At 37.8% G+C, this 13,859-nt stretch overlaps 1 protein-coding gene across 1 annotated transcript in view; it reads left to right on the forward strand.

The window, feature by feature from the left end:
- The window catches only part of MTA3 (metastasis associated 1 family member 3), a 144,589-nt gene that overhangs the window by 16,808 nt on the left and 113,922 nt on the right, over positions 1–13,859 (forward strand). The window contains exon 4 of the mRNA XM_068398164.1: positions 7,488–7,614. Within this exon, the coding sequence (XP_068254265.1) occupies positions 7,488–7,614 (127 nt within the window). The remainder of the gene's footprint in view (positions 1–7,487; positions 7,615–13,859) is intronic.

A 13,859-nucleotide genomic window follows, 5' to 3' on the forward strand; every position in this document is an offset into this window, starting at 1 on the left:
CAGTGTCACATTCTGCATGTGCACTTTTGCTCTGGGGGTGGTCTGCCAGCCTGGATTTGAGGTTAGAACTAGAACTTTCCACTTTCTTTCCCACCACAGCTCTAAACCTATTTACACTTTGGAAAAATTACTAATTGGCTTCTGATTGAGCTGATGAACTGAATCCCGATAATTGAACATTGATAGTATTCATCATATTGCAAATAGCTGTGTCCGTGGGACAATTTTGAGTCTGCTGCTTGCTGCTACTAATGAGCTGCTTAAAGAAACACTGCACAGGACTGTTGCTTCACACATCCTGCAACAGGTTGCTACAGTTCATACAGGTGTACGCATGACCAAACACATTTTGAGCTCTTGTGTGACAGGTCATTTTCTCCTTTGGAAGAGTTTGCATTTGAATAGGTGAGACAGAAACAAGGTAAAGGGGAGAGAGGGGAAAAATCTAGCTGAGGTTTATGATACAGAATTTCTAGCTCTTCCACCATTGCCTGCATGGCATTGTTTTCATGGTTCTGTGGAACCCTTCTGTTCTTTAGTGTTGTCATAAACTAGTTTGCAGTGCTGAATAATAGAGTTAAAAACTATTGTGCTTACTCTTGCATTTATTCATGTCACATTTAATTTATTAGGATACATTTACTGAGGTAGCACATCATGATTCATACTACGTATGAAGGTAATCCTTCCCTGCCTTCCACCCACGAGCTCCTTGCTCTCAAAAATCTCCAAAACCAGTTACCCAGAAAACCCATCCATCAAGTTTTGGAAGGTGGAGTTTTCTGGTAATGAAAACTGTGATAGTTTTCATTAAATATTTTTGCTACAGGCCTATGATAAACATTGGATAGTTACCCAGTTGCTTATAACTGACTTGTCATCCTGGGAATTGTTACTATTGTAACATGCTACTTGAAAGTACTCAAAAAAACCTTCTGCATGACTTTAGAAATAATTTTTATTATTGGAGAGTAGGTGTGGCATATTGGTTCTTAATGGTTGTACAGTGTAATTATTTCTTTGTTTTGTGACCTCCTTTAGAAAAAAATGATGAGGTAGTGTGGGAGGATCACCTGGATCATTGTGTAAGAAAACTGGATAACCCCTTTGAGGCCACGTGTATATCTGTGCTTTCCAATAGGAATTAAAAGTACACCTGTTCCCTGTAAACACAACTGATCAGTCTTTTTTTTTTTCTACCTGCAAAATTGCTCAGATTCACACTTTACATAGCAGTGTGCTACCTAAATGTAGCATAAACCGTAAACCTCTCATAAACCGTGTAAAATGTGCTTTAGATTTCTAATCATATCTGATAGTAACAGCAAATATAAAAATGATGTTCTATATTCTAACAACCATCTGAACGTTGTACTAACAGATGTGGTGTAACTAAAACTAATTAATTCGGCTTTGGTAAACACTTTCTCAGTCAAATTGACAGTATAACCGTGCATAGTCTAGCTCACAAAGTTGATTAAACTGCTTTACAGCAGCACTAGGGGTTAAATATCACAACTAAGTCAGTACAACACATGTGGCAGGAAGCCTCAGCAGATGAGCAAATTTGCCAACTGCTCACCTGAGAGAGCTCTTCATTCACAGTCTGAATAGAGTTGTTCAGATGGTTAGACTTAAAGTTTTTGTACTTAATTTGGCAGTAAATATATTTACTCCCTCTCCCCCAAAATCTATATTTATAATTCTTACTGGTGTAGCATCTAACTGCCAAATGCACACTTGATTTTTTTGCAACAACCAGATAAGCTTAAAAGAGACTTATGCACAGCCATCTTTCCTTTGATGTGTGTGGTAAACTTGCTTCTCTTCAGCATTCTCAGCTTTTTATCTGTAGGTTTTAAAATACGTTGGTGATACCTATACCTATGATGTATATAGTTTTTGGGCTGAGTATAGAAGAACAAGATATACAGGCTGAGTATAGAAGAACAAGATATACAGGAAAGGAAAGAAGTTTAGAAACTGTTCTGAAAGTAAGGCTTAGTGGCATTCTTTGAACTGAAATTTACACTGTTCTAATACAATTTTAAAGGTATTTTAACAAACTTAATGGAACTGCTGTAACTCCGCAGATTGTGGTAGTGATTTAAATCTCTCCATCTAAGCTTGCGTAAGCTGGATGCAGCTAAACTGAGATATGGTTTCAAAGTTGGAAGCAATTAAGTTTGAGAGATAGGAAGTTAATGCACCTCAGTTTTTGGTTACACTGCTGATTTAGTTCAGTGTCGGTCCATGCTGCTGTTGAAAGGAGTGGTCTTAGTTTTTCCCATCGTGTCTTCCCAGTTTGTCTCATTCCTGCTTTTTCTTTTTGTACCAGCACTAGCGTTTTTGGTATGCGCACTAGGCCAAGGAATTGGAATTAGTCTGGATTAAGGGACAACTAGGTGGACAAAAAACCTAATTGCATGGTCTGAATCAGAGGGTGGTGGTTAAGGGTTCATATTGTGTGTAGAGTCCTGCAGGGATCTATGTGGGGACCCGTCTCTATCAGTGACTGGAGCAGGCAATGTGGTGCACCCTCATGTTCGCAGGTGACGTTGCACTGGAGGGGATGACCAGGTGATATGCTTGAGGCTTAGTGCTGGTAGTCAGGGGTTCCTAGAAAGCAGGCGGAATGGTCTGTTGAGAACTTGAAGATATTCAGCAGAGACAAATGCCAAGTCTTGCACCTGGGAAGAAAGAGCCCCTGGCAGAGATAGAGGCTGAGGACAGAGGGGCTTGGGGGATCAGCTCTGCAGGAAAGGCCCTGGGGTGCTGGCAGACAGCAACTCCATGGCAACCAAGTTGGCAAACAGCATCCTGGAGTGTATGACCAGGCGCATAGCCAGTAACTGGAGGCACGTGATTATCCTCCCTGATTATTCAGCATTTGTTGCATCACATCTAGGTACTGCATCCAGTTTTAGGCCCCTGATGCAGGGAAGTTGCTGCTAAATTGGAGCAGGTTCAGCAGAGGCCACCATGATGGGCACTTGCCCTGCTAGGAGAGGCTGTGGGAATTGAGCCTGTTCACCTTGGAGAAGAGGTGGACTCCCAGGGCCTATGGGGAGGTTATAGAGAAGATGGAGTTGGACTTCTTGCAGTGACTAAATTGAAAGAGGAGTGATTCAGGTTAGATATAAGGAAACGCTTTTTCACTATGATTGAGTTGCTGGAGAGGTTATGTGGTCTCTGTCCTTGGAGGTTTTCAGGACCCAACTGAATAAAATTCTGGGTAACCTGGACTGACCTCACAGCTGAGCCTACTTTGAGGAGTTGTTTGTACTAGAGAGCTCCTGAGGCCCCTTCCAGCCTGAATTACTTTGTGTTTCCATGGTTCTGTGATCCAGCCAACCTCTAGCTGAAAATAACGCTGTCAGCAGTTTGGTGGCAATAGAGGGAAATCTTTCTTCTTCCTTTTAAAACTGAAGATTTACTCCTTCTCCCTGAAGACAGCCTTCAGCGGTTAAATCAATCTCTCTTACTTTCTGTTGCAGTAGACAAGGGGAACGCATGGTGGGTTATTTTGACTTAGTTAAGGAAGAGTAATATGTTAGAGGAATTTAACTTGTTTACTAGCTGATGGTTAACTATAGAGTGGTTTGAGTCACATTTAAACCTTTAAGTGTCTTTCAGGATTTTTTTTTTTAGTTATTTTTGAACCATTTTATATTAAATGGGAGTGTTGTGTTTCTAGAGACTTGCCCTCGGTTTATTTTGATTTTAGTTGTAAAAACAAGCAGTTCTTCCTAGTGGCAAGCTTGAGTCATCACACTACTTAACTATAAACAAAGACACTGTATACAAAGCTTAGGTGGCATGGACAGTTGTCTCTTTTTCTCAGGCTCACTAACACCACCATTTTCTAACAATGAATCCCACAAATGAAATGGAAGAGGAAAAAAAAGTTCATCATGTTTTTAAAAGCAGTGATGCATATGTAAAATGAGCGAGAATTATGTTTCTTCTCAGTATCCACTTCTTGAGTCAGTTAAGTCTTATTTACATTGGAGGGAAAAAGGGAAAGGGTAAGTCTGCAGCACTGCCACTGAAAGTATCACCAGATCACTCTGGTATTCGGGATCAGATTAAGTATTTACAGTTGCTGATTAGAAAGTCCATGTATAATTAATAGATCTAAAGCTTTAAAAGCTCACTGGAGATGCCTGCTTTTGCTCTCCAGGATTTTTCCTTTAAATAATGAAATATTTCTTGTAAACCAGGAGAGGTACTACAAAACAGCATTATCTTAAACTTCGCCCAAGGCCTAAAGGGGATTGTGTTGTTTTCAAAAACTGATGTATTCATCTTTGTAGTCATACCTAAGACTTTCAAAATATTTTTAAGCTGAACAATTTTAAATTGAATTTTGTTTTCTCTCTGATCTTGGAACAATGGGCCTGTGTATGCCATCACCATATTGCTCCATTAAAATATTTACTCACTCTGAGCCATTGCTTTATTTCTCTTCCTGAGTGCTGAAAATGTGCTTAGCTTAGTGCTACTTTATGATTTCCTGTAGGTACCTTCCATTTCACTCCTTTTGACAGGAATAATCTTGCCTTGGATGGCAAATTAAATTTTACATGTGCTGCAAATCTGAGTCGGAAAGGTGAAGAGATCTCTAAAAGTACTGGAAGTTTGTCACCGCTTTTCTTCTAATAGGTGTTAAGGCCTGATCTGTGCAAAAACCTGGTTCAAAAGCAGCTGTCTAAAGGTTTGTTCAGATGCAGAATTCTTTGTATTGCCATCAAGCAAATTGGTTTTGTATTTGTATTTGCTGTGAAGCAAATTTAGTTTTCTCACTTCTTTATGCTGTCCAGTGTTTCCTTCCCTGCTACAGGTTTGTGCTACTGCTGAGGCAAACTATTACTTGTTCTACTAAATGCTAATCCTACTGTTAGGATTGGTTTTATATTATAACGCTGAAGAAGAAAACTGTGAAATTATCCTGGTGATAAATTATATTGTGTTAAGAGTGGAACTATTCTGTGTCTGGCCATGGTTTGTTCTACTTATTACTGAGCTTGTCAGATCATCATGAGTAACACATATATGTTTTATTTCTAAAAATACAACAAGAAAAGTTACATTGTTTCATATTTAGGTTTGGAGTGTTTTAAGAGATATGTGGAAGAGACATTTAATTTCAGCTTCAGGCTCTTGGATCAGCACTTCCTTGGCTTATGTAACATTAGTACAATAGATATATGAGTAAAACTTTGGGGTTTTTAAAAATTATTTTTTAATTTAAATTCTTACTCTGAGGGAGCTATTAAGATACTTGAGCATAGGTGTCTAAAGCCATTTTAAACTCTCTGGAGTATCACCTCTGGCTTCCTGCAGCCACTTTAAAATGCCACATATTCTCCTGTGTTTTGTGTCATATCTGCAGTCAGGTGTTTTGAATATATCAATCTAGAATGGTCCCAGACACCTATGTTTGGATGCCTGAATTGCTTTCTAATGGACTGTATTTTGTCTGCAGTTTTCAGATGGTTATAACACAAGGTTACCTTGCTTTGGTATTTTTCAGGAAGGAAAGAAGAAATAAATAGCCAACTGAGAACTTTGGACCTGTAGAATACAAGCAGTACATTTATTAAAAAAACAACCAAACAAAAAAACCCCCAAAACAATAAAGCAACCGCTGGCATGTTTTGGTATTTTAAGAAGAAATATTAATGCTTGAACTTTGAAATACAACTGTAGCTTGTAATGGTCACTTACTGCAATAAACAGTCATAGCTGTTAATTGCTTGAAACATAAACCTTTTAACATTAATGTCTATTTTTTCTTTAGTTACTTGCTTATTTAAAAAAATGCTTTGCCTTTGCACAGATTTTTTTAAGCTTTATTTACTGTTAGTATTATAGATGCCAGAATAATTCTGAACTGAGTTGTGGTCTGACTTGAACCTGTACATTTGTCAAATGAGGCTGTGGGGTGTCGGATGAGACTGGGGGGAGTCTTGTTTTCATTTTTGTTTTTCTTACTCTGTCCCCACAAAACGTGCCAAAACAAGGAAGGTGGCTGGGGAGGTCTACAGCAAGACAGACTTAAAGTGGATGAAGTTGGATTTGAAGCAGTTGGTTATATCGGAGAGTATTGTTTTATCACTTTTGTGGAAAGAACTATTAGAAGTGAAATGAGCTACACACAGGCATGATTAAAAAAAAATAAAATAATAAAGTGTTGCATTTGGAGAGAACTGTGGTTGCCATGAGGATGCAGGCACACTTCGTTTTGAGTTAGTGTCTGTAGATCATATGTAAAAATGGTTATTGTTGGAAGAGCAGATGAGGTGATCTGTTGTAGGTAGCTACGTGAAATACTACCTAATGCTGAGGTTTCGTTGTTTAATTTCTGAGACATATTTTATAAAGTACACTTAGCTTTGCAGCTGATGGGTAATTTAGTAGGTAGAAAATTGCCAAATCTTAGAGAAGTTATTAGAGTGTATTTTTGCATACAGTGTTCACAGAGACTTTTTGTCCTTTCTGGGAAGCTAGAGGACGTATAGATGCAAGTTCCACATGTCCCAAGAATCCATTAGGAAGGCACATTTCGGCCATGAAGATCCCAGGGTAGCCATTTTGGAGAGCCTGTCATTGTATGACATGTTAGCAGCCACTGTAAACATTGCTCTTTAATTCTGTATGTGACGCTTCCTAGTATTGACTTTTATTTCTTCCTTTATGTTCCCAATTTACAGTTGCTTTAAATCTTTAAAAGGGAATGATTTCCTTGGTTTTATCATATATGAGGTAATACTAGGGGATTTCAGATTAGAGTAACTATAAAAGATAGTTTTCAACTGAAACCCTCCTTCAAAAAACTATATAATTTACAACTGGCTGATATATATGCTATCTTCTAGATTAAATAGTGCTGTCTTGCTTAAAATAGAAATAATTTTAAATCTTATTTTAAATATGGGAGTAAACTGTGTTGTTGTCAGTATCTAATAAGGCTAACGTAATGGAAGGCAGTAGACTTTTTCAGTTTTCTTAGAGTCCGATTTGGTAGTCTTAAACTACAATTGTGTTTTAGTAAATTTCTGTTCATAGAAAGTATGCTTTTCCCCAGGACTTCTGTAAAAGTTTTAGTAATACCAATATCAGCAATAGAAAATCTAAACCAGAACTGATCAGCAAGCAAGAAGCGCCCTCAGAGAAAAAAAACAGATGACAGAAGATCAAAAAAGAAATGAGTAATGTCAGGATTGTTCTTACAGCTGTGTGAAAGACATCAATGCGTAGTATAGTAGGAGAGGAGCATAATTTTTTAAGAGTTTAAGAAGAAGGCGTAGAATTCAAAATACTTAATATTCTGTCAAGTTACATAAACTGTAGTCTTGTTAAACTCATCTTTTCTTTGAAACACTGAGGGAGGTTGCAAAGGGGTGGGGGGGATGTCAAGTGAAACGGCTGCAATGATGTTGTGCAACAGAGTTAATGTCGACCTACGCTCTGCTTCTCTGCAGAAGAAGTTGAAGAAGAGTCTGAAACTACAATTGAGGTTGACTTGACTGATAAACAGAAACATCAGTTGAAGCATAGAGAGCTCTTCCTTTCTCGCCAGTATGAGTCCCTTCCAGCAACGCATATCAGGTAAGAAAAAGTAAATACCTTTTATCTGTATATTCTGTTGAGGTGGGTTGCCTGCTAGTAGCCCACCTGCTTGAACACTTCAGCCTTTATCTTGCAAAAGGATGTGATTGATCACAACTGAGTTGTGCCAGGTTGTCCCATGAAGTGCTTTGGAACTGCCTTTGGGTTTTTTTTCCTGTTACTTCATGTCTGAACCTTGGAAGGGGCAAGAGTCTCAGAGCTCTGGCTTGCAAATTAGAGCATCAGTTGATAATGTGGTATAAAGTCAGTCTGTTCCTACTTTGGAAGAGATTTTTTTTTTTAATTCTTTTTGTGCTGGCCAGAGGAACTTTGACTGTTTTGTCTGCCCAGGGAAGCCACAGATGGGTTTGGAAAGGAGACAGTGACTCAGTGGTCAGATGTGCAGTTTATGGCTGCACGCATTTAAAAACAAAATTACCCCAACTTACCTCAGTAAATGTGAAGAAGTCATGATTGAGTTTGGCTAAATGTTGCAAAAGCATTTTAAGTATTGTTTTAAATTCCCCTAATGCTAATGTAGGAAGAGGCTTGCTAAAGCTCAAAAAGGGTTTGTTGATTTCTTTCTGTAAATGATATAAGCACTTATGTCATCCCCTCTTTAGCAGTCAAGCAAATTCTTTTTGGGTGTGGGGGGATGATGTACCTAGGAATGGAAAAGAAAGAGCACAGTGACAGGGGGTGGGTGTAGTAAGGGTAAAACAAGGGCTCTTACATTGCATTCTGAAGGAATTTTCATTTTCTTATTACATCCAGCTCCCCTCAGCTGTTTCAGACCATAAGTGACTAAAGCTACAAAAAAGTGTATATCCTCCAATAGGAGAAACACTTTGTATGTGCATATGTATTTTCTCTCTCATTGGCAAATGTGTGGCTTGTCTTTCTCACTGCCAACATAAAAAGTAGAAGCTGGAAATTTTTGTATTAATTTCCTGTGCTTGATTCAGCTACTTGTTTTCTGACTTTGAGAAAGTCTTTTAACTGTCAAATTTCTGCTTCTCCAGCTATAACATAGAGATAATAATCTTGTGCAGTTTCCTTTACTTTGACATTTAGGTATCGAAATAAGGTATTCTCTTTGTAGAGAGAAGATGACACAGAAGAAGTATTGTAAATGTCTTCTCACCTGACAACTCAGGGAGCAAATACAATAGAGATTCTCCAGTGCACACTTCACAAAGAAGCCAGAAAAACATGTGAATTCATAGTACATGCTGCACTGCACAGCAGGCAAATGGAGAGTGATGACTTGTATCTACTTTTCAGAACAGATGAATGCTGTAGGGCTGTGCTGTCACGTGTTGCTATGACCTTTACCAGATGAATTCTGGAACAAGCTTTATGTAGTCTAATGACGTTTTAACAATCTTAACTCTATTTTAAGAAGAAACAAGAAGGAAAATACACTGCAAAGTATTCCTTATATTAATGTCCAGATTCCATGCTTCTCAGTAATTTTCATAACTTTTATTAGTTAGCTTGTCCTGTAAAAGAGGGTAGAAGGTGGTACTCTTCCAGTTTTCTCCAAACAGTACTCCAGAATATCCAGGGATGGATAACCCACCTGGACGCGACCCTGTGCAACGTGCTCTAAGTGAACCTGCTTTGGCAGGGGGTTGGACTAGATGATCTCCAGAGGTCCCTTCCAACCCTCACCATTGTGTGATTCTATGGAGATTCCACAGCCTCTCTGGGCATCTGTTTCAGTGTTTGACCACTGCTGTGGAGAAAATTTTTTTCCTGTCATCTAATTGGGATTTCCCTTGTTGAAACTTGCTGTCCACTGCCTCTTGTCCTGTCACTGTATTTCTCTGAAAGGAGCCCAGCTCTGTCTTATTTATGTATCTTTTCATTAAGTAATTGAAGACAGCAGTAGGTTTTCTCCCTTTAGTCATCATACCTTAAGAGTGAACAAATCCAGTTTAGTGTCAACTGCAGATTTGCTGAAAGTGTATTCAATTAACATCGTTCAGATTGTTAACGAAGATGTTAAACTGCTGACCCCACTATGAGCACTTGGGGGATGCCCCCAGTAACCAGCTGCCAGCTGGACGTTGTGCCACTCACTACACCCTTTTCAGGCTGTTGGTCCAGCAAGTTTTTTTCCAACCTTATTGTCTGCTTACCTAGTCCATATGTTGCCAATCTGGTTAAAGGACACTATGGAACACACTGCAGGCCTTGCTAAAGTCAAGGTAGGCGACGTTCGGTGCTGTCACTGGTCTGCCGAGCCAGTCATCTCCATGTAGAAAGCTAGCAGATACTCATGCAATAAAAGTCTGAGTAGCTCCATTCTGTGGGCCTTTGCTCTTACCACCTGCAGTTTCAGCCCCTAGATAGGAACAATTGGATTTACGGGAGAAAATAAATGGTACAGTAGAGTAGAGTGGAGAACGATGATCAGTTCTCTGGAGTAAAAATACAAAAGTTCAGTCCCTTTGGAAGGAAGAAGAGAAAGCTAAAAGTGATTTTAAGAGAATGGAGGAGGCTGAACCATCTATAGCTGCTTTTGGCAGCTACAGATCTTGAACTTTTACTGACATCTTCAGCCAAGAAAAGAAACTAAGTTTGGTTGCCTTTCTGCTTGTAATTTAAGGGAATAAAATAATTTTGCCTGGTGTGGTATGTTTTTATTTAATTTTTGCTTATATACTTTTACTGCTTTTGTTTTGTCTTTTTTCTTAACTTTGCTATTTTTACATTACTCAGATTACTTTTATTCTAATTCACAATTATGAATACAGAAACGTCTCATTTATATATCTTCCTCAGTGCCACTACTTTATAGTTGAGATGCCTTGCAGTTATTTTAGCAGGTTAGATTTCTTTGTGCAAGTCTAATTCTGAAGCTCTTTGGTCTGTAATGTTGAGTTATGAATAATTCTGATATAATTTGTTTGCTTTTGAATTCCTGAAATATAGTTTTATTCCTTCTTATACTTTTTATTTTGCTATATACATTAACTCTCTTGAGATACAGTTTGTGTTGTTATAAAGAATGGGATTTTTTTTAGACTTCATCTTGTTTTGCCTTTACATTAGATGTCACTGTGCCATTTTAGTAGCTTTAGGGAGTGGTATAAGGTTTGGCACCAAAAAAAAGGGCCAGATTTAGAAAATAATTAGAAGCAGGTAGTGTAGTAGTAATTAAATGTGGCAATGCTGCCTTGTGGACACAGTGCTGCTGCAGTGGAATGTATTTTAGAAGGTATAATTGCCCAGCTCAGTGCAGCACCGTTCTGGAGTGATGGCGTGTGGTACAGTACAAGCTGATTTACTAGTTTGAGTCTCAAAGACAAGGCTTGTTACCTTAGTGCTTACTTGTCAAATTACATGTGAAACTATTCCCTCTTCTATCTGCTCAAATGTGTAAGGTTAGTAGTACCCCTCCAGTGAATTATCTCCTTCCTTCCTAATTCCTGCATGTTACAGATGCGGTTTTGCCAGGCACTGTAATCCCCAGATGTCCTTGTAACAGGGTTATGCAGCCAGCCAGACTCACTGAACACTCTCCTTCATTAATGTCACACAGTGAATGCACCCAGAATTCATGCAGATGACTCCTGTAAGCAATGCCAGTCCCAGAGAGGGGCTGAGTTGAGCCTCAGTGCTGTGTATTTTAACTTGGATTTTCAGAGATTTGAGCATTACCAAATACAGCATTTTGGAAAGTCATGAGAAGGAACAGTGGGAAAAAAAAAATGTTGTGAGTTATCATAAAGGTGAAATTGTTTGCCAGTGTTGTAAAATTCACCATAAAACTTAGCATGTGGTGAAATGGGTGCCTTGTATAAAAATCTGCAAATGGTTATCTTGTTGGAGAGATGCACGGGGTTATTGGACTTGTGCTTTCAATTTATTTTTCATTCTTAAGATCTCAAGAGTTAATAGGTGATAAACACATTTAGATTGCTGTAAAAGATTGCATTAACTTCCAAGATCATTTGTAATTGCTTTTAAATTTGATACTTCATATGATTTGTGTAGAAAAATGTATTCATCCATCAGGGTTCATTTTGCTATTTCATTATCTTTGCTTCGTTCTTGTTTGCTAATAACTGTGTTTCGGTCTTGGGGTTGTGGTTTTTTGTGTTGATTATTATTATTTTATTTCAAGTGTTTGGAATCATACATAAGCCAAGCATTCTCAGTTGTCATAATAAAATCAGGTGTGAATCTTTTGGGCTGCTCTGTACTGCAATAACACCCCTCCCTTTAAAAAAAACCCAAAACATAACCTCATTTATGCAAAGTAAAAAGAGGCTTGTACATAGACTATTTGACTAAAGTCATAACAGCTTGAGAATGGAGGAAAGTTCCAGAGAGTGATGGCTATTTGTGAAAGGGAAAGAGGATTTCAAATGTATAATTATATTTGGTTGCTATCATGTTGGTGATTTAGTTGGTCGATACAGTTGTGTGGGGTTTTGTTAGGGTTAAAGAATAAACTACTACTTTGACAAAGTTCTTTCTTAGTTATGGTAGCATGACAAATATCTATCTTGAATAAATAAAAATGAAATTTGCTAACTTCTGTTCAAAAATCTTTCTGGTAAGTTAGTTTCAATACAGGTTTTTGAGAGTCCTTCCCTGGCACGAAAGAAGACTGGTTACGGGATTGTCGTGACCTCTTTAATTGCTCTTTTACCTGATTCATGCCACACAGTTTTGTGCAGTGGCTGTTGACCTTATCCAAACTGTCAGTGCTTGAATTAAATTGTATATTTCAGTGAGACATCCATGCTTGGTTGAAAAATTTCCCAGTGATGGATAATTTACCATATTCTTTATAGTTTTATTAGTTGCTAATTACATGTTAGTACCGCTCTACTTTTTCATAAGTGCAAGGATTCTGGTCACATAGTACTTTTTTTAATAACTATTTTTTTTTTTTATCCTGGAGACTGTGTTTTCACTGAGTACTTCTTGCTTTCCTTAGACACAATTTCAAGATGCTGAAATTCTTGCTGAGCTTGATTTCTGGACTCAGTGTAGCTGTGTATAATACCTGTGCATTATGTGCATGTTTGCCATTATGGATATTATTCAAATAACTGCGATAAATCTACACCCTGATTGTTAATGGGGAGTATTTATTTAATCTGTCATTGGATGAACTAAGTGTTTCTTGTATTTCTTAGAAGATTATATTTGTTGCTTGGCATAAGCAGCAAATTCAAGCTTTTGATATACCTATGGCCTTAATTCAGAAAAATTTTCTGAACTCTTGATTCTGAAATCTTCAGTTCTTTCTAACTTACGAATCCTTCTCATATATACCCTTTATTTAAAAAAAACAAACAAGAAAACCCCAAACTATCTTAAGATTCTCTTGGCTTGGTTTATTCCTTTCCCACACAGAAAGGACTTCATGAGCCTTTTAAAGATTGTGATTGCATAAGATCATTTTATTAAAAGCTGATTAACTTGCCTGGGGAGAAGGTGAATATTTTTGCAGAATGCCTGTGCACGTGTGACACTATAGGGCTTCCAAATAGTCTGATCATGAGATGAGTTCTTTAATTTTTATCGAGAGATTTGGAACCTCTGCATATTATTCCATGTAAGCATACAAAAAAGTGTACTTAAACTTCTAAAGTATTAAGCTATAAGAATCTTGGTTTCCCTCAGTTCTGAAATTGTTCCCTGTATTACTTTAATACATTTTTACTCTCTTTTTTTCCCTGTATCTTTTGACATCATTCTGATTAGTAATGTAGCCCAGAACAGAGTGTCTTATTTTTTATAAAGTTTGGTGTGTTTTGGTTTTCTTTGTTTGGTGGTCGTTTTTTGTGTTTGTGATTTTTTTTTTTGTTTTGTTTTTGTTTGTTTGTTTGTGTGTGGGGTTGTTTTGTTGTTATTGTTAAATTATCCCCTGGCTCCTGGGTAGACGAAAGTGACTTTGGTTGCTGACACTTGTAGACGTATCAGAAAAAGTAGCATAAGTAGGTGCAGTTCATAAAAACATGCTGTGCTTACAAACTGCCTATAAGAGTGGGATGCTTTTTAGATGCATAATAAATGACTCAGTTTTATCATACAGCTTTCTTTATGCTCTGCTTTCTTCATGATCTCATCAGAACTCACTGATACTGCTGCTTCAAACAACTAAGGTGTAGAGAAATACATCTTTTCTGAATGTGGGATTCCTTCATTTAAAAAACACCAAATGGTCTGAAGCTCAAGACAGACAGGGCAGGTCATTTTATAGAAGAAATGTTTTGACT

Source organism: Nyctibius grandis, chromosome 1 (genome assembly GCF_013368605.1).
Source record: "Nyctibius grandis isolate bNycGra1 chromosome 1, bNycGra1.pri, whole genome shotgun sequence".
NCBI classification, from domain to species: Eukaryota; Metazoa; Chordata; class Aves; order Nyctibiiformes; family Nyctibiidae; genus Nyctibius; species Nyctibius grandis.